Source organism: Sciurus vulgaris (genome assembly GCF_902686455.1).
Source record: "Sciurus vulgaris genome assembly, chromosome: 1".
Lineage (NCBI taxonomy): Eukaryota > Metazoa > Chordata > Mammalia > Rodentia > Sciuridae > Sciurus > Sciurus vulgaris.
The window spans coordinates 115,893,745-115,914,873 of record NC_136461.1 but is presented as its reverse complement, the minus strand read 5'-3'; the positions used below and the strand labels follow the sequence as shown (position 1 = coordinate 115,914,873).

At 46.6% G+C, this 21,129-nt stretch overlaps 1 protein-coding gene across 3 annotated transcripts in view; it reads left to right on the top strand.

Annotated features, from left to right (window-relative positions):
- Positions 1 to 21,129, top strand: part of KCNN3 (potassium calcium-activated channel subfamily N member 3) — a 160,098-nt gene that overhangs the window by 118,154 nt on the left and 20,815 nt on the right. For all 3 annotated transcript variants that reach the window (XM_079117535.1, XM_079117534.1, XM_079117536.1), the window contains exon 4: positions 17,252 to 17,393. In XM_079117535.1, coding sequence (XP_078973661.1) covers positions 17,252 to 17,393 — 142 coding nt within the window. The remainder of the gene's footprint in view (positions 1 to 17,251; positions 17,394 to 21,129) is intronic.

The following is a 21,129-nucleotide window of genomic DNA, read 5'->3' as shown; positions in this document are numbered from 1 at the left end:
AAGATCCCAGAGCCCAGGACTGGCGCTCAGGTGAGGACTCTGATGGCAGCAGAGGTCTTTGTTTTAAAGGATGATTGTGTTTCCTGGAAAGTCCATGAATTATACCATTGCTTTAGAGGCATTTAACTAAAATCAGATAAAAGCAGAAGCCAGTAGAAGATAGGTGTTTACCCAAGGCATTGCCACTGCCACCACCATCGTGATCACAACCTCATTTCCAACCATGACAGATTTGACAGAAAACAAAACCCAGGAGGCCTTTCCAGGACCTGTCACCCAGACGGTTTCTTCCACGTCTCCTCTCTCTGTCTGTCTCCTTGATCTCAGTGAGTCAGTTTTTCCTCCCCATCTGTTTGCTTTTTGGCACTTGGTACAACTGCTGGGGCTCTTTCGTTTTGCTTTCTGTGGTTTCTCAACTCCAGGGTCTTCCCTCCCAACCCTTCTCCTTTGTTCCCTGGCCATCTCTTCTCTTCTGCCAGTTTCCAGACCTATGAACTGTCAGAGGTGGGTTGTAGTTTTCAGGCAGCAGTTTTTGTTGCCAGGCAACATGTAACAAGCGTCTCCTATAGTGACTGCTTCCTTTAAAACAGAGCCAGGACTGGGGATGCGGAGACCAAGGAGTCCAGGGGCCTTTCTGGGGTCATGGGGAGGAGGAGAGGGGGTGCAGACTGACAGACAGATTGGCTTCCATGGTGACTCTGAGTGTGGTTGTTCTTACTTTCCCATAGCGGTACTGGCAGACAACTTGCCCTCTCCAGTTCTGTTTCCAGGATCCCTGGAGGTCGGTGGTCAAAAGTCTTAAGTTAGGAATCATTGGAGAATTATGTAACTTGGGAGTCACCTGCCCAAGGCATGGTCAGTCCTGGATGAGGGCTGCTAGGTGGTTTATATTGAGGGGAACTCTGGGTTTATCTTGTTCCATGGTATGCCACAGGCCTCCTGTCTGTGAAGATGCCTGGCTTCTGCATCTGTAGTCACAAGTTCCCCTGGGACTGGGAGGGGAACAGGGAAAGGGGACAGAGTGTGATTCAAGAAACACCTAACAATAGAGCTGGAAGGTTCTCTAGAGTTCACTTAATCACATCTTCACATTTTCATAGAGGAGGAAACCAAGTCCCAGAGAAGAGAAGCAACTTGTTCAGTTTTCCAAGGACCACAGCAAATTGGGGGGAGTCTGAACTCCCAGCAGAGGGTCTTTCTCCTGGGCCCTGACGATACAGAGCTCACATGACTGGTGACCTGTGGGACAGAAAGAGGCAGCACAGTCATGAGAAGCACACCGGTCTTGAGACCAGTTGTCCCTTGGCTGGCCTCCATTTCCTGATCTGAATAGCATGTAGTCTGTGGGGCTAAAGGTAACCCCAAGACACAGTAATTCTGAGAGACAGAGCTGGTCCACCAGGAGCCGCTGCTGGGCCTTTGATAATGTGTCTATTACTTTTCTCTTGCTCCCCTAGAAAAGCCCGTAAATGGAAGAGTCCCAAGCTTCTTGACTGATGCCCTGAGGAGAATCTGCTGTGTGGGCAAAGACCCTCAGCACAGCCACTGTTGTGCTTCCAATGACACTTGTCCCCACAAGGCTAACGTAGGGCATGTCCCCTGTGTATCTGTGTCTTTTCAAAGATGACTGTGAGGACAGGGGCTATGGCTGCCCGCTTCCCTGCCTATCAGCTCTCCATCCTGTGTGGGCAACAGTGTAGGAAAGTTCTCCAAGGACCACAGTTGCTTAGAGCTGGAAGGATCCCTAGTATCCACTGGCCCAGGCACCCTCATTTCTCAGATGAGGACACAGAGGCAGAGTGACGTGGCTTAATACTAAGGGGTGTTTACCCTTTTCCCTTCAGACCCTATTGATGAGAAGAAAACTCCAGATGGGTCAGCTCCACTTTGTCTTGCTGTTTCTTTTCCTCCAGCAAAGAATTCCTCAGTTAAAAGGAATTCTGATGCTGAGGGCAGCCTGTCCCCAGTCAGTTCCCTTTCTCCCAGGACTGAGGAGATGAGCAAGGAGGGGTGTGGGAGTCTCTTGTCCTGAGACTCAGTACACAAGCCTCTGAATGGCTGCTCTCGTGAGATGTTGGGGCATACCACCTTCAAGAATTTAGCAGTTCCTCCAACAAGAAAGTCCCTGTGGTGGTAGGAGTTGAGTGTGTGATTGGCTGACTCCATCTTTCTCCACATAGCATTGAACTTCAGCATAACATTATTTCTGATGTGTTCCAGAATGTTCCATTTAATCATGCCAACCAAGGTCCAGGTGACTTGGCTGTGTGGGACAGGTAGGCCTGGGACAGGTCTTAAGGACCTCCCTCTGCCCTACACCCAGACTTGGTCACCCTTTGGTTGGCCAGAAAACAGGGTAGCATGCCTTTCTGGACCCCCTAGGCCTGAGGAAAGAGGTTAGAAGTTAGAGGCAGCTGCACTCCCTATGAGGGCTGCTTGTGGTCAGGAGCATCCTGCAGTCCCTGGAGCCCCACAGCTGTGTCCCTTTGATTAGGGCATTTGCTGTGGACTTCCCTGTCTTCAGGCAGACTTTCACCATATAGAGCACTCTCTGTGCTCTGGCCCACAGGGTCCTCCACTCTGACCTGTCCTTTCTTCATGATTCCTCAGGGGCTGTTTTGCAGCCTTTGCAGAGTTAGGATTCTTCCCATTCACCCTGATGTCTGGGGGTCCTCCTCAGCACCTGCTCCATTAGTGGCAGGGGAAGGCTCCCAACCAGAGCTCCTATGTCCTGTCCTAGAAGCCCTACTGCTCTGGTAACAGAAACAAGAGAACTCCTTCGCAGGTTATTTTTCCCTCCTGTTTTTCTTTGTTCTCAGTCGCAGGGCGAACCCTACCTCCATCCCACATGAACCCTGTCCAGGTAAGTCTGCTACTCTGTGTCCTCCACAACATCACCTTGCCTGGCAAGCTGCCTGCTTTCAGTCCTCTTCAGAGAGCATAACTGAAGCAAAAGACACCCAAAGAAAAGATTCTTTGGGGCTGTAGCCAGGACCATTGCCCACGCAGCACTTCCCTCCAGGGGATGCCATTAACACTGAAGTCTTTGTGAATGGCATTCCCTGGAACTGTACAGTGCACAACCTACGCTACCAAACAGGGCAACCCCAGCTCTGACTTACTCCCTTGTGAAGCAAGTTTACTGTAATACAAATCCAGGCTCGGGCACCTAAGAACAAGAAATTCCCAGAAATCTCTCCACTTAACCTCACTGGGCCTGTACTTTGTCAGTGACATCATGTAGTCAAGCCCAGGGATGCAAATTCAGACAAACCCAAGCTCACACTCAGTTCTACCACTCAGTAGCTGTTTTATTTTGTGCAAATTCCCTAATCTCACTGAGCCTGGGTTTCCAACTCAGGAAAAATGGCTGACAATTCTGAATCTTGTTTTCGTGAGGATTAAGTGAGATAATGCACATAAAGGTTGAACCCATGTGGCACATGGTTGGCACTTGATAAATGATGATGATGGTTATCTCTTATAATAAGGTTGATATCCAGTTCTGCCTACCTTGCAGAGTCCCAGAAATAAAATGAGTTGAGAAATAGATCATTTCTAAGATCTCTGAGGAAATATTCCACAAGAATCCCAACTACTTTTATTCTTGTCTCTGTCTATAAAAACTAAGCAGTGTGAAGCCCCTTTGCTTCCGAGTCACGCTCTGTGACTGATGGCGGATGTCAGGAAAGGCTCAACCAAGAGGGAGAAAGATCACAGACAGCAGACTGAGGCCCTGGGTGGGTGGAGCTGAATGAGAACCAAAGGCGGCAGTTGTGAGAGAAAGCAGAGACCCAGAATGACTTTAAACAGAAAGCAGAGGCCCAAAGAGGGACAGGAGGGAGGGGAGAAGAGGCCTGGTCTACACGTCACCGCCCCCAAGGCCCTCTGTTCATTCACTGGTTCCCTCAGCACATTTGCTGAACCTCCTCCCCGTGCCTGCCAACCTGGACGGCACTGACCATGGAGATGTGCAGGCCCCGGAGAAAGTTAGATGCTGTGATGAGAGATGACAGAGAAACTTGGAGCTAAAGACCCCAGTGCAGTTCACAGGAAGGCTCCCTAGAGGAGGTGATTTTCTAGGTGGAAGGGGACTTCAGGGAGAGGGACCCGCATGAGTAGAGCTGGAGATGTAGGGAGCAAGGGTTGGGAGAGAGAGGAAATAGTTGCTTACCAGGATGTGCGTGAGAGGCTGCAACTGCTCTCCAGGCTAGAGAAGTAGGCAGGGCCTTGACACCAGTCTAAGGATCTAGGCTAAGGCTCCTCTGTCCACGCCAACAGTTCCCAACCTCAGTCACTTGTTTCTTTTATTCTGGTGATGCAGGGGAGATGTTATTCAGACAACTGGCTTCTGCTGTCATTGTGCCCCAGGATATAAATCATTTCCATGAGGCTACCTGGAGCCCAGCCCTCCTTACTACTGAAGAGAGCAAGCTTAATGTTACCAAAGGGCTAGCCTTAGAACTACTACAACCCAAAAAAGCAAGTTGTTCACAAACATCAATCCTTCAACTCCTTTTAGTTGAAGAGAGAGTGTTTAGAGAGAGTGTTTATATACCCCAATGTGTCTCCACACCGAGGCCAGCATCATTCCCTCTTCCCTCCCTGCATTCTAGGCCAGTGGGAGCCATGGTTGGATTTGGAGCAGGGGAGGGTCTTGTGTTTTGGGAGGAGTTCCCTGACTGCAGTGTGGAGGGGGGCCTGAATCTTCCCAAGGATACCAGTTGGGGAGACGGCTGCAGTGATACACGTATAACAGGAAGCCACTTCCCCCAGGACAAGGGTGTAGGGACAGAGTGAGGGGCAGCTCTGCGAGAGCTGGAAGAACCCAGATCCACATGATGATGGACTCAATGGATGTGGAGTGACAGTGGGGAAAGTTCAAGAACAATGCCCAGGTGCTGGTTGAGTGGCTGGTGGTATAGCCCACAAATGGAAGATGTAGGAGGAGGAGTGGGTTTGGAGGTGATCCGGGCAGCCGGAAGAGGGCAGGTACTAAGCAGGGTTGGGGATCCACTGAGTTTAGTTTACCTCCTGTCTTCCACAGACACCCCACACTGGCAGATCTTTGCACCCCTCCCAACACCGCCTTCCCACTCTTCAGAGGCTCCCTGGAATAGGGAGTCTTGTTAATTTTTTGTCATCTGTATCTGGCACCCCGTAGGTATAAACAGAACTAGCCTGAGGCAAACAAAGACTGGTGTCTCCACGGGGATGGCTGGTTGACCCCTCAGAGGCAGACACCATCTTCTCTTAAATGTGGAGCTCCCTATGTGGCTCCTCACCAGAGAGGTCAAGAGAAGGAGACTGAAAGAGGCACAACTGTCTCTTGTTGACTCCAATGTGGTCAACATCAGCCATTTTCACAGGACAGTAAGTCCCAGGAAGCAGTCAAGCCCCGTACACAGTGTGGGCTCATTCTCATTTGTTTAAGCCAGCAATATATGCCAGGCACTACACAGGCAGGGTTCATGGTCACTGTCCCATGCAATCATCACACGATCCCATGAGAGCTTCAATGTGCTCCCCTTAGTAGAAGGGAAGCTTGAGACTTGGAGAAGTAGGCACCTCACCGAGGCCACACTGGCAACAGGTGGCAGGGCTGGGACCTGAGTCCCCATGTTGGATTCTCTGCCCGTACCTGCTGCACCACGCCATCTCCAAACACAGTGGAAGACATGCTTCCCCTGGGAATGGTGCTTCTTCCAAACATATTGTTTTTCTCTCCATTTTCATGCATTTTATTAAACATTTCCAAATCAGGAAACATGGAAATATTTTTTAATAAGAAGAAAGAAAACATTACAAATTGAGAAACTGACTTGGAAGGGTTTGCCGGATAAGCCATCTGGTCTTTAATTTAATAACCATCCAAAAAGGTCGACAGCACTCCCGTTCGAGAAGAAAATGGATTGTGGAGGGAATGGCAGCTGGTTTCCCTCAAATGTTGCTTCCTTGGCAATGTGGGACTTGAGTAAAACAATGAGACAAAGAGGCCCGGGAGAAGAGACCACAGCCTGTAGAGAGGTGGCATCTAGACATGTGACACCAGCCAGGTGTCCAGACTCTTCCATAGCTGGTCACATGTCTCCACAGGGAACTGCTAAAGGAGGCAGAGATGACACCTCTTCTGCCAAAGGAAGCCACACCAGCCAGGCCCCAAGTTCACAGGGACAGAGTGGGTCGGTTTGTTGGTTGACATGTCACAGCTGTGTTTGGAGCTGTGGTGTTCTGCTGGTACTGGTTTTCTCGCCTTTCAAAAATACCTGGAGGCCTTGCACCCAGGCTGTCAGCTCCTGTGGCTGGAAATAAAGGACTAGATTTAGATTTGTCTTGGAAAAATCCAAGGCTGTTACCTTGAATTACCTGGTTTAGGGGAACTGTCCTTATTTCCCTAAATTCAAAGTCAACTTCTGAAAATTAGGGTACCAACTCAGGAGGGTAAATGGACAGAGGAACTTTAAGCACACATTTGTCATCAAGGCATGTGGCCTAGCAGACTAGTGGTCAGCCCTGAGTCTCCAAAGCCTTTTATTTCACATTTTAAGATGTTTATAATGAAAATTGTTTTTAGAAAAGAATTTATTTTTTGCCTTGATATGAATTCACCCTGTAGCTAGAATAAGCAGTAATGGCCCTGAAATCACCCTAAGCCATTTATTCCTCAGTTAACTGAATTTCAATAATGCTCTTTCATACACCTAAAGCATTTCTCCAAATGCGTCTAAGCTAAGGTTCATAATGCCCTTTAAAATGGTGATTTCACCCCATTTTCTCCACAAAGCTGGAATTGGATAGTTCTGCATGCAGGACATTTGATAATTAGGAGCTGGTGATGTTGGGGACCTGGACAAAGGCAGAGGCAGGGTTGGGAGTGAAGTCTGAGACTCTGTAGAAGTGTCATCCCTTTAGTAATAGGTTATACCCTCCTAATCCAGGCTGCTAAGAGCTGGTCACACAGCCTGATGGCCAGGGCTGAGCAGGAGTTCTGCCAAGCCTGCCTGGTCCCTGCCAGGGCACAGATGCCACCTCCACTCCCCACCCCATGCCCTGCTCACTGCAGCTGCCATTTGTAGCACCAGAAAAAAAAATGGAGTTGAGCACCAATCTATTTGCTGCCTTGCTGTGAGGAGCTAGCAGGTCCTGAAGCTCCTGAGCTTCCCATTGCTTCTCAATTCTTCACTGTAAAATCTGGGTAACATCCCTTGACCTGACAGCTTCTGATCAAGACTAAATAGGAACAGACTAGACAGGGTGGTACAGGGGTCACATACACCAAAGCAGGGAGGTCATTTAGGTGACTACTGCCGTGATCCTGGTGAGAGGACAGGGCTGGAGTGGGCAAGGGGATGAGAAGGGTCTGAATCTGGAAATCTTTTAAAGGTGGAACAGGAAGGATTTGCTAGAGACAGGTAAGGGGCTCAGGCCCACCTGGAAGAACTGCAGAAACAAAGAAGATTAGAAGAAGAACTTTTCAAGAGTTAGCTTTTCCTACATGAACGTGTCCATGGCCTGCTCTGCCTTCATGGCCCATGTGGCTGTCCTTGTTACTAGGACAGAGCCTCAGGTGGGAGGCTCTCTGAGAGGCAGTCACACGCCTCTATCAGTGTCACGCATGGAAGGCTGACAGGCCCTTTCACTTTCGCTCCTCACCACAGCCTCCTAAGATAGGCAGAGCAGACATGATTACACCTGCTTCCCTGAAGAGAAGACAGTACAGGACTTGTTCAAGGTCACAAAGCCATTAGGGTGTGAAAGGCAGGCTGTGGACTCTAGATCCTGCATTCTTTCAGCTCTGCCAAGACTAAACGTATTCACTCAAGATGGTAATTGCACAATAGCCAACTTTTCTTTTTTCTCTCTCTCTCTCTTTTTTTTTTTTTTTTAAACCAGGGATTGAACCCAGGGGTGCTCAACCACTGAACCACATCCCCAGCTCTTTTTTATGTTTTATTTTGAGACAAGGTCTTGCTATGTTGCTTAGGGCCTTGCTAAGTTGCTTTGAACTCACCATCTTCCCGCCTCAGTCTCCCAAGTTGCTGGGGTTACAGGCATGTGCCATACATTTCTTTAGTTCAACTCTGTGCCAGATACTGTTTTAATTGTTTTAGGTATATGGACTCATGTAACCCCTGTAGGAGGTTACAGTGTGAGGTGAGTCACAGATTATCCTATTTTATAGGTAGGGAAACTGAGGAAAAGGTCATGCAGATAATAAGGGGCAAAATTGGATTCAAACATAGGTGGTCTGGCCCTGGAGCCTGTGTTTAACCTTGACCCCAAGTAGCCTGTGGTCTTAGTGTGAGGGCAACAGGAGCAGAGACCAAGTGGTGTAGGAGTTAGAGGCAGAGACCTCTCTTTGGTTGGGAAGGTGGTGATGGGGATTAAGTTGGGTCTTGGAGGATCAGTTGGAAGGACCAGTGAGGAAATGGCAGGCATGACAGGAACAAGAGAGGTCTGTGCAGAGAGCAAGCTTGGAGCACCACAACACTGAAGAGGAGGTCCAAGGAAGAAAGCAAGAAGGCATGGTCAAAGTGGGAGAAAACTGGGACAGCAGGCACTAAAGATGCACAGAAGGACAGTGTTCTGGGAGAAAAGCACCAGTGGGTCAAAGGCCACCAAGGGATCAAGCCAGGTTCATGTTGTTGGTTTCTCTTTTGAAGAACTTAGCAATACAGGACTCTCAGCTCAGCGTGCAGGGGGTTGACTGCATGAATCTGAAGATCAACTGCAAGTTGAAAACCAAGCACTCCATCTGGATGGAGTTCTTCCGAAGGCCTGGCTTGATCCCTGCTCCTTTCCAACAAACCAACCAGACTCGGGACAAATGGCTAATATGATCAAATTGCTTAGATCCGTTGAGTCTATTATAAAAAAATAGTTTACAGAAGTATTTAGATTCCTTCAGAAAAGGCAGTCACTTCACTTCACTGGGGCTTATTTTCTATCACCCTATTGCTGTAACAGGTCACAGCTAGTGTCAAGAAGCTGAGTTCTTATTAATAGTGAGAACTGATTCCAAGCCCAAGGAATTTGGCAGCCACTTTGACAAAAGTTGAACTGTTAAAGAGAACAGCTGAAGTCATTGTAGCATGCTTCACTGAGGTAGTGAAGCAAGCATCACTTTCCCAGGGGGACAGGGAAAGCAGTGAGAAGGCACATTCGTTCCACAAGTATTGACTGAGCATCTGTTGTGTTAGGTCCCAAGAAGATACCCAGAAAAGTGTACCAAGAGGACTAGTCCATAATTTTAGTTTAGATGAATGGGCCAATAGAATAGAATGGAGAACCCAGAAATAGTACCCCTTCCACATATTATCTGTAAAACAGAGTCAGCATTGAAAGTCAGTTAGGGGGACCAATGGACTGCACATTAAGTTGACCTGGGATCGTTGGTTATCCTTATGAAAAAAAGAAAAGTTTATCCCCTACTTCACACCATACACAAAATCAATGTGAATTAAAGACTTCAATGAGAAAGACAACATTTCAAAATATTTAAAAGAAAGTCTCATATACTCATGTAGGGAAGGACTTCTTTAAAAATCATGAACGGCAGTAATTATAAATGAAAAGGATGACAAATTCAACCACAGTAAAATTTTAAACTTCTGTTCATTGAAAATACTATAAATAAAATAAAAAGACAGTGCAAACTAGAATTAGATATTTGTAACACGTAACCTGACAAAGTTTTTGTTATTTAGAATGTATAAAGAACTCCAAGAATCAATAAGAATAAGACAAAAACAAACCAATATAAAAATGATGAAAGTCATGAATGACTTTCTGAAGAAAAGATGTATAACAAATAAACATGAAAGCATACTTAAACTTTCAAAGTGGAAATGCTAAGTAAAAGCATAGAGAAATATCAATTTATCCACTAGGTAATCAAAAATTAAAACCAGATGATGGCAAATGCTAATAAGGATATGGAAAAAGAGGAACTCTTATCCACTGCTGGAGGATGTGTAATGGGTATGGACATCTTGCAAAACAATTTGACATTTCCAAATGAAGTTAAATACGCACATGCCCTGCAAATCAGCAAATTCACTTGTAGGTATTTGTCTTGGAGAAATTCATACCATGAATGAATCATGATTAGGAATGTTTGTAGCAATATTGCCCATTTCAATAAAAACCTAGAAAGCAATCAAGTATTCCTCAATAGAAGAATGAATGAATAAGTTTTAATATATTCATATGATGAAATATAGTACAGGAATGAAAATACACTTTAGCCACATATGTCAACATATATGTGGAATGAAAAAATTAATACAAGAGTTCATTTTATTTATTTTTATGCGGTGCTGAGAATCAAACCCAGTGTCTCACACATGCTAGGCAGGTGCTCTACCACTGAGCCACAATCCCAGCACAAGAGTTCATTGTAATAGTTATCTATTGCTGCAAAACAAATCACCCCAAAGCTTAGCAGCTTAAAGCAAACAAACATTTACTATCTCTTGACTGTTATGGGTCAGGAGTTATGATGGAATGGCTCAAGGTCTCTTATGAGCTTATAGTCAGACTGTCAGCCAGGGTCATCAAGGCTTGATTTAGTATCTGCTTCCAAGCTCACTTGTGTTTGTTGACAGACTGTGGTCCCTTGCTATGTGGGTCTCTCCTCCGGCTTGCCTGAGGACATGGCTGGTGGCTTCTCCCAGGAACAGAATCCAAGAAAGAACAGTAAGAGATGACCCGAGGCAGAAGCCACAATCCTATTATAACCTTCTGAAGTGAAAGTCCCTAACTTTGTCATGTTCAAATTACTAGGTCCAGCCCACTTTGAAAAGGAAGGGATCACAAAAAAAATGTAAATACCTCAAGAAGGGAGGGAGATATTGGAATATTTAGAAGCTGCCTACCACACTGTCGTAGTATGACTTCATTTTTATGAAGTTCAGAAATAGAAATAGAAAATGAAATTATGTATTATCTAGGCAATCATACCTATGAGAAAGTATTATGAAGAAAAACAAATGGTAACCATGAGATCCAGGAAAAATGATTATCTGGGGGGATGTGGGGGACCAGGAATTGTGGAAACATGCTGGCATGGTGTTGGGGTGGCATGATGAGTTTGTGGATGCTTATTTTATTTTTGTTTCATGACTTAACTAAATGTTACATGTATTTCCATTCCCCCCATTTGGTTTGGCTTTATGTTTCATATTCTCAAGGCTATATCTGAATAGACTTTATGGTTAATCATTCTGTAATATTTACTGTCTTCTACCAGCTCTTCCCATTTATCCTTCTCCAGAGACATCTAATTTACCTCTTTTTGCTAATTAATTTTAGTATTTACCTCCATGTCTCTAAATACCGTGCTAGTACTGCTGCCTTCTGAGACATTGGTTTTAGGCATTAGCCAGTTGCTTCCTGTGGTGGAAGGTAAAGAGTTAGCTCCCTCTCCTCCCCTTCCACTCTTCCTGTCTTCTCCCCACCCTACTCCCCCATCCTCCTTTTATAATTACTTCCTAATTTTGGTTAAATCAGTAATCAGTGTTTACATCCCTCAGTCAACACTAATTTGACTCTATTCATAGTTGAGCCTTGTAGTAAAATGTGATAACTTCTCCTTTTCTGCCCAACTTTTAATTTTTTCTGGGGTTGTTAATTATCATGTTTGTTCATTTGCTAATTTTTCTGTGTATTTATCACTAATTCGACTCCAAACTCTGGCAGTTATTTAAATCTCTTCTCAGGAAGTTTGGGGATATTAGGCTTTCTGTTAGTTTTGTCTACTTGGAACTATAGCCTTCTCGCCTGCTCCATCTCTGGTTGTCCTTCATGCCTGGAGCATAGCTGTCCCCCAAGGATCTCCCACACTAATGCCCTGAGCCTTCTCTCTGCTGCTGGACATCCTCTCTTTATCCCATGTCCTCTTCCTCCTTGCTTTACTCCTTGGACTGGGTGAGTCTTACTCTGCTGTGGCTTCCTGAGGAAGGATGTGTGGGAGGCAAATCTTCCAGAGCCTTCTATATCAGAAAATGTTCTCATTCTGCCCTCTGACTTACCTAATGGTTTGGCTAGTTCAGAATTTTGGTCTTCCTGGTTTGAAATTCTGATTTGGAAATAATTTTCTTTCTGAATTTTGAAGACTTTATTCCATAGCCCTTTACCTTCCAGTATTGTAGTGAGAGAGTCCAGAGTCATTCTAATTTCTGATTCTTTGTGTTTGATCTTTCTCCCTGTCCCACTTCTTCTGGAAGTCTGAAAGGATCTTTCAGACTTTTGATTTAGAAACTCATGCTTTTCAGTTCTGGGGGATTTTTGGAACGATCTCTTTAATTACTATTTCTTTCCTCTTTCTCCTCCACCTCCTTCCTTTTCCGTCAAATCTTTCTGGAACTACCATTATTTGAATGGGTAGACTGCATCTGTAACTTTCTCATACCTGGTTCTCATTTTCATTCTCTCTCCATCTTTTTCTGCCTTTGGGTAGACTTACTCAATTTATCTTCTAGTCCTGCTAAGGAGACTTTTCTTTGTATAGCATTCCATTCTTGTCTCATGGGTCCAGTGTCTTATTTTATCTCTCTTATGTTAATTATAGAATTTTTTTCCCTTAAGAATCCCTCTCTGTGAATGAACTGTATCTGATCCAGAGTCCTTTTTCTTTGTTTGTGTTAATTGACTGCTTTGGTCTGTGTCTTTAATGTTAGAGGCTTCCTTGGATGTCTGGGAATTCCTGGTTTCTTGCTTATTTTTTAAAGTAGGGGACTCCAAGCCTTTATCTATAAGGGATTTGAGGGAGCAGAAATATACATATGTGTTTAATCCACCATCTTTGCTCAGCCATATGGTCGCTTGTATCTTTTTTATTTTGCAATATTAAAAAGTGAAAAAATGGTCCATTCCCTGAAAGATAAATGAATAACTATAACCATTACTCTTAAGCTCAAAGAAAAACTACATCTTTTCCTCCTCAGCCCTTTAAAAAAGTAGAACCATTCCCCCCTCCCCCCCAAAATCCTCTGTTGCAAAAAATAGCACGAGATTAGTATGTGAATTTGTGACATGTGTAAACCACTCTAAAATTGTGAATAGGTTTAGAAACATTCTCTCCCTCCTCTCTACTCCCACAGTCCTGAATCACCAGCCCGGCTTTCTCGCTCATCACTTCCTGCTTGGTGAGTTGCATGCATGTCTTATCTCCACGATGATGCTGCAAGCCAGGGGACCGCAGGGGGCATGTCCACTTCATCTCACCTCTTCTGCAGCCCCCACCAGAGGAGAGATCATTGAAGTTTGACAAGGGATGGATGACATTCTCAAGATCTGCTTCTCCTCTCCCCAGCACACATAGTTAGCACCAATGGGATTTTATATGGTGAAGAAAAAAGAAGTCCATAAGAACTTAAAGGAAATTTACCAAAAAAAAAAAAAAAAGAGCAGTAAATCATACCTCCACTTTAGAGAGAGAGAGACATTATCTATTGCTTTATATTTAATTCCACTTTGATACCTAATCTCTTTGCCTCAGAGTCCACTCATGTATGAATGAATAGGATGATCATGATCCCTAAGGCACCCAAGCAGCCAGGGAACACTAATTTAAGTTGTAAGATTTACAAAGAAAGGGCTGTGGAGATCCATGCACACAGCAAACCAATAACGTACACAGAAGATAGGCCAGGAATTCCATCCTGCTCTCCTGACTGGCATTCAAGGCTCTCTGTTGCTTCTCTGTGGGCACCTATAAATCTTCTAGCAGTTCCCCCTATCTGACCTCTTTAATCGGTCTGACACTGCTAGAAGGATCATTCTCAGATATCAAATGACTCGTGCCCCTTCTTTGTCAATAACCTTGTAGTAGATTTCTTTTGTCCCTGGATCAAATAGTTCTGCAGTCTAAACTTCAAGACATCTCCATGAATACTTTGCTATTCTCCCATGGGGGCCCTTTCCCTGTAGCACTTATTAATCCAGACCCCTGCCTGTTTCTGTGTATCATTTCTCAGACTGACAACTAACCCTTCCAACCATAGCATTCAGAGCTGACACACCACGAGCCCTTCCTCTGAGCCAAGCTCTGTGCTACTATTGCTCATGGGTTATTTTACTTAATCTTCCCATCAGCAAATAAGGAAAGTGAGTCACGGGGAGATTAAGTTACTTACCGACAGCCACAGAGCTGGAACTGGAATGCAGGAGAACCACACCCAAGACTGTGGACACTCCTCACTACTAATCCACCTGAGCCTCAGCATCCTCAGACCTGACCCAAAGCTTGTTCTTCCAGAACATATTCCTTTGATGAGCTGATGCCCCTGGCTGTGATTCTTTATATGTTGCTGGCTTGTAGAATGGGCTGCCTCTAAGTCTTCTCCCTCCTGTGTCTCCCCGCACCCTCCACCCCACCACCAAAGTCTTATTGCATTACAGATTCTAAAGCCTGATTTTCCAGCACAGCTTGAAAGCCAGGGCCTGCCACCCCCTCCTCCCAGCATGCGGGATTAGGGGACTGCATGGTCTGAGTGCCTGGCAGGGTAAGCGATCAGGATGGGGCAGGCAGCTGACTGTCATAACTGGGACCAGGCTGATACACAGGGGCAGGCTCAGTCCTGGTGGTCAGGGTTGGGCACCCCCAGCCTATGCTTCTAAAGGATAGCTAGAGGAGCAGACACAGGCTAGTGCTGGCGAAATGAGACCCGCTGAGTCAGTCAGCGTTCCTCAGGGTAGGAACAGAACAAATATGGGGAGCAAGTGAGGCAGGGAGGAGGGGGTGGGTAAGGCCACCCAGTGCTTTGGGGATAGGGATGGCTGGTCTTCAGCTGTCTTCAGAAGTATCAGACACCCCTTTCCTTGTGCAGACAGTGACGTAAAGGCTAATGCCACCCCCTCATTGCTGTTCAAGGATTCAAGTTGGGGCTGGCAGCTCACTAGCAATGGAGGGCCAGGCTCAGGTGGGTGATAGGCTGCTGTCTGCCATCTCCCTCCTAGCTTTGCACACCTGCTTCTCATTTGGCCATCTCTCCTCCATGTTCCAGCTTTTCAAATGTCCTGCTTGCCACCTGCAGGCTGTCCTTCCCAGCAAGTCATGTCATCTTGTCATTCCTCTGCCAAGGAACTTAGAATCGCTTCCAAGGCCTCTAAGACCAAATTCAAACTTCTGATCTTAGATTCCCAGGCCTCCCAACACCTGAACACCAGTCTCCAAAGCCATTTTATTGCCTGTTACTGGATCCCAGGTGCCTTCCTCTTACTAAAACTTCCTCCTCATTCCCCAAGACACATGCTAGACACTTTTGCCTCTCTGATGCTGAATGAAACAGCAAAAGGAACATGGGTTTTGTTTCAGTTACTTCCTGTGTGCCCTTGGACAAGGCACTCAGCATCTTTGTGCTTCAGATTGCTTACCTATAAAATAAAGGATGTTGTGTGAATTAGAGCATTTGTGTTTGAAGTGTCAAGCACACAGTAGGTGCTCAAAAATGGTTTTCATTGTATTATGCTCTTGATGTTCCCCAGTGGAGGTCATCCTCCACCTCCTTTCTGATTGGTAGCACTCCTACCTCCATCTAGGCCCATTTCCAGATAAACTTGGACCTACGGCTGTCAGGAGAGGAAAATCAGCCCTTGGTAATAGCAGGGCCAGACCCTGTGGGGCACAGAGAATGCTGGGGACAGTAGCTAATGCTGCTTATGTCAGACCTGTCCCAAGAACTTCATGCGTGTGAATTCATGTTGGACTCCTGGATAACTACATTCTGTAGATTAAGGTTCCTAAATAGCTTTCTGCTCTATCCAAGGGGCTGGCTTAGTCTCTCTGGCCCTAACTCAACTTCCCCATCCAGTGGCCTCCAAATGATTGACTGAGAGATTTTACTGAGCAGTAGTGGCCCTACAGGATAAAACTCAGACTGCTGTGTGCCATTCAAGCTGATCCTGTCAGAGGGCATTTTGAAAAAGAACCACCATGCTGCCCTTTGTGTTGAGCCCAGGGCTTTCATCCGGGCCTTCTCTCTGCCAGAGTGCCCTTTCCCTGGCCTGCCTAGAGGACTCAAGCCTTGTTCCTCTGCAGTGTTATAATACAATACCACTGAGTGGGTCACCTCTACAGGACAGAAATTTATTTCTCACAGTTCTAGAGGATGAAAAGTATGAAATCAAGGCACCAGTGAGTTACCTCACCAGTTGCCAGTTGTCTGGAGAGGGCTGCTTCTGCTTCCAAGATGGTGCCTTGCTGCTGCATCCTCTGAGGGGACCACTGCAGTGTCATCACACAGCAGAAGGCAGAAGGGCACGTGAAGCAGACCATGCACAAAAACTCTTTCCTATGGGCCTTAACCCCATTCAGGAGAGGAGGAACCCTCGTGGCCTCATCACCTCTTAAAGACTCCACCCTTAATACTGTCACAGTGGCAACACCTAAACTTTTGGCAACACATGCAAACCAAAGTGGGCACTTTCTCTGATTAACCCTTGTGTATTTGGGTCAAGTTCATTAACCTCTCTCCTCTGTCTCCAAGGTGCCACTTACTGAGCCCTTCTGTAAATGTGTGCATCCTAGTCAAAACCCTCTCCTGGGCTGAGAGTCCCTCAAGGTAGAGCAAAACAGCAGGTAGAATGGGCATCCAGCAGAGGAAATGGTGGCTGCATGTTCCCAGTTGGTTCTTCCCAGAGCAGGGCAGTCACGAGACCAGAATAGCTCAGTCAGGGAGGCTGTGCCTCTGTAGGTACCCAGGAGCCCCTCCTAGAGGCAGGTCAAGGAGAGTCCTGGCCACTGCAGCCTCCCTCTAGACATATGGGAGATGCCAGCCCTAGAATCCATCAGCTTTCTTAGTGGAAATCACTGTGTTCAGTAATTTTTTTTTTTTGACAGTTTGCCTGTTTAAGAGCTTGTGATTTCAGATTAATCACATTCACGTACATTTCGATTGTCAGCTTGGAGGGGAGAATTTAAATTTTATTACTTCATGATTTCATCCAAAGCTAACCTACCAACACTAAAAGGATTTCTACGATGTGGTACAAATCATGACAAAACATTTTGCCTCTGGGACCCGGCTTGTGGCATGTGGGGGGAACTGAAGGACAGGGTAGCTGCAGGCAGAACCTAGGTGGTCACAGCAGCAGCATCTTCGGTCACCCAAAGAGCTCTGTGTGTGTTGCCCTCACTGCTGTGTCCTCAGCAAAATATCTCATTTCCTTCCCCCATCTAGGTTCGTGCACAGCCTCTACTCCTGGCTGTGGCTGTTACATCGACTAACTCCTGTCTTCCCTTTGGCAGGTACCATGACCAGCAGGACGTAACTAGTAACTTTCTGGGTGCCATGTGGCTCATCTCCATCACATTCCTTTCCATTGGTTATGGGGACATGGTGCCCCACACATACTGTGGGAAAGGTGTCTGTCTTCTTACTGGCATCATGGTGAGTACCTGCCTCTGCCCATGACCCTACCCTCAAAATGTGCCAAACAACAGAACCCTTTACTAAAACAGAGGGGACTTTCAAACTGGGGTGTGTTGGGGGCACTGCTGGTTAACAGGCCTGCATGCATGTCCCCCTGCACATAATAAGGCAGATGTTCAATCTGCAGTGGTTTCTCAGTTATCCATTTACTTTGCTAAGGTAGGAATGAAGTCTGGTTTCTGACAGTTCATGATCTCTTCATAGCCTGCCTCAAAATGGCTGGCTACTGCTTGGACCTTCTACTTGCTCCAGTGAGCATCAGAGCTTGTAGTTCACTGTCTTCCTTCCTGGCCCATGGGCCTTGACACCATTTCAAATCAATTTTAGCTGGAATTCACAGAAGCAGGGGTTGGGCAGAATGCACTGAACCAGTCTGAAGGGACCTGTGTCCTAGACTGTGTTGGCCACCAGGTTGGGCCCTGGTTTGGTCACATGGCCCTGGGCCAGCTTGTGAATTATAGAGGTACTAGACTGAATGCTAAGTCCTTTCCAGCACTGGCATCTGGCAAGACTCACCCCATCCCCAGGTGACCAAAGCATATTTCTCCTGGCCAGTAGTCTTTGCTGGCCTCACCCCCGTGCTCTTGGAGGTACATGGGTCTGGCCCATCACAGGGGCCACTGTAGCATGGTGTGTGGGAGAAAGTCAGAAGGGGGACTCTGAATTTGCACTGTGGTCCCTCACCTGTTGAACCCAGCACTCTTCAGTGTAAGGTGGAAATGGAGGGCCAGCCTGTCCTCCTCACTGGCTTGTGGTGAGGCCCAAATGAAACAATTTATGTGAAAGTGCTTGGTAAATAATGAGCAGCCATGTACCTGGTCAGCATTGGAAGCATCCTCCATGTCCCAACCCTCAATAGGTTTGCTGTGTTTTGGGTGCAAGACAGGCAGCCATAGCCCTTTGACCTCCAACCTAGAGGTCAGTGGTGAGACCCTCTTTTCAGAAGAGAAAACCAGGACTGGAAGAGGAAGGTACGCATGGAAGCCAAGGAGGCATTGGGGTGGCTGTGGGGGCAAAAGGATGGATTAGACATTTAGGGCTTCCAAGTTAGATACTACAGCTCTCCCCAGGGCCACCTTGCTGTGCACCTGCTCCTGCTGCTGTGACATCCTTCCTGTCAGAGCTCCCTCCAATCTCATTCCTCACCCTGGTTGCTCCTAGGAGACATGACAGACCCTCTTTCTGTGAGATCAGTGACTCCTTTCTGCAGTAGGAAGGGAGAACCCAGCTCTTCCTGCAGGGTCCCAGTTGACTCCTCACCTGTACCAGGGCCTGCCCCTACTCCCTAGCCTGCTCAACCTGGTGGCCTCATGGGGCTGATTGTGATGGACAGGGCAGCCAGCCTCAGGTCACTGGGAGCAGAGGAGGCCCTGGGTCAGTGGGCACAGCTTTCTCCTCTTTCCTGACTCTAATCCAGGGCAGGCCCACATTAGCAGACAGCCCTGAAAAACCCATTAATGACAAAAGGCTTAGCACTGGGGCTGGGGTAAATCATGGGTAAGTGTAAGGCTTTGGAACAAACACCTCCCATCGTTTAGCAGGAGTCTGTCTGGCACAGCTCCAACTGTCACCAGGAAACCAGGGAAAGATTCTTCCTACCAGAAAGGAATGAAATGCCACCTGAAGGCTGAAGCTTTCCTTCAGAGCGCTGCTCCTGGGGCATGGGCTTTGTGCCTCAGACCCAGCTCTCTGGCAGAGCCGCCAGAGCCAGGCGCCAATAGGTGGATGGACCCTGCTGGGAGCCTCTATTATTTTTAAATACCAGCCATTCTCCCTCTCAGCATGGAACTGTGCCGCATCCAAGAAGCTGACCCATGCCGTTTCCCTGGCTCCTTGACTCTGTAATCTCCTGTCTTCTCTTCTGACAAAGAGCAAAGGAAAACTCAGGAACCCCTGGTCTAATCCTGCCTCTCCTTGGAGAGTGGTCTATAGTGGACTGTCGCTCTGTCTTCCAAAACCTTCTATTGCTGCCTGGGTCCATTGCATTCCCTGGAAGGAAGTATGTGTTCCTTGTGAATTGAGGTAGTTCAAAGTGGAAAGAACTAACAGGTGAAGAAACCCAAACCCACCTCCCAAATTAAAATGCAGCACAGGCCTTTCATCTTCTCTTTCTCACAGCCCCACTGCATGAATACGTACCTTTCAAAATACAGACACAGGGAGGCTTTCCTTATTCATTGTCAGGTTTTTATTTTGTTTGGTACTGGGAATTGAACCCAGGGGTGCTCTGCCACTGAGCTATTCCTCCAGCCTTTTCATTTTTTATTTTGAGTCAGGGTTTCATTAAGATGCTAAGGCTAGCCTCAAACTTGTGATCCTCCTGCCTCAACCTCCCTAGGAGCTGGAATTACAAGCATGTGCCATTGCACCTGGCTCTTTGTCAAACGTTTTTACCCAAATTAATGTCACCTTCTGCCTATAGAACCCTGGTGGCTTTTTCCCATCCAATGTGACTTTCCAGCTGAGTCACTCCTTTGAGGGGTTTGCATTGCTGAGGACCCCTTCCCCCAACAGGATGTATATCTCTGGATTATTATTGCAAGTGCCTTGACTAGAGGTAGGGCTTCCTGTTTGGTTGCCATGGACACCACAAAGGCCAAGGCAAGTCCTGCTCGGGAAGGAAATTGAAGGATTTGTGTGTGCAGGCTGTAAATGGTCTTAATCATTGTTTTCTCTTGGCAAACCCAGTAACGGTGTAATTATCAACCATTAGGCAGGGTATATAATTGTCTGGACAACTTGACATTGCTGGCACAGACCTGATGTGTTTGAGACTGTTCACCCACAAATGCAGATACATTAAAGTCCAGTATCTTTCTATACAAGATCTTCAGGATAAGCTACAATGCAGGAGCGGGAAAGCTGTCAATATTTAGTACCCAATATTGGAAATGACAATGCAACTTTGGGCTTTTGGTTCTGCAGGCATCTTGGGAGACCATAGGACCCCCAAATCTGCTTGGTGGTAACTTTGTCTCAGTAGAGCCACTTCCTAAAGCTGGATGCCCTCTGTGGACCCTTCATGAGTTAAGAACAAATAGACAAAAGCTCCCAGTGTGTCTGTGGGGATGCTGAGCTTTTCCCTGATGGCTTCATGAGAGATGTCTCTTTGAACTGCAACAGGAAAGGATGATGAAATAGAAGGTAGCAGAAATTGAGTCATTTTGGGAGGAGTACCAAAAGGGCTCAGGGAGACATCTGCTTAATGTCAGTTTTAGATGCGCCTCTGCTGAAACACCTTGGTTTCAAACCGGTTGATGTTATTTTAGTTGTTACGTGGAATCTGTTGCAGCAACAGAATCCAACTGTAGATCCTCCCGGCTTCCCTCCTCCATTTGTCACTTTCATTTATGTTTTATTTTATTTTATGCTTCTTTAGTTAAGAACGCTTCATACTTTTCCCCCTCGGGATACTTGTTTTTCCAGCTTCTAAGATTTTCCAGCTGGAAATGTTTCTTGGAAACAAGAAGTAGGAGGACTGGTGTGGAGAAGTCAGGGTCCAGATTTGGGTCTGAATCTGTCGATGACAGGCATTTTACCCCTGCCAGATACCCTTTCTCCTCACTTCACTCTGCCCCCTGCTCACCCATGTACCTTGGAAAGTTCTACCTTGTGTGGGTAGTGGGCCTTACCCACCCCTGCCGTGGGAACAGGAGTTGGGCAGGACAGACTCAGGGAATCCAGTTGATGTCAA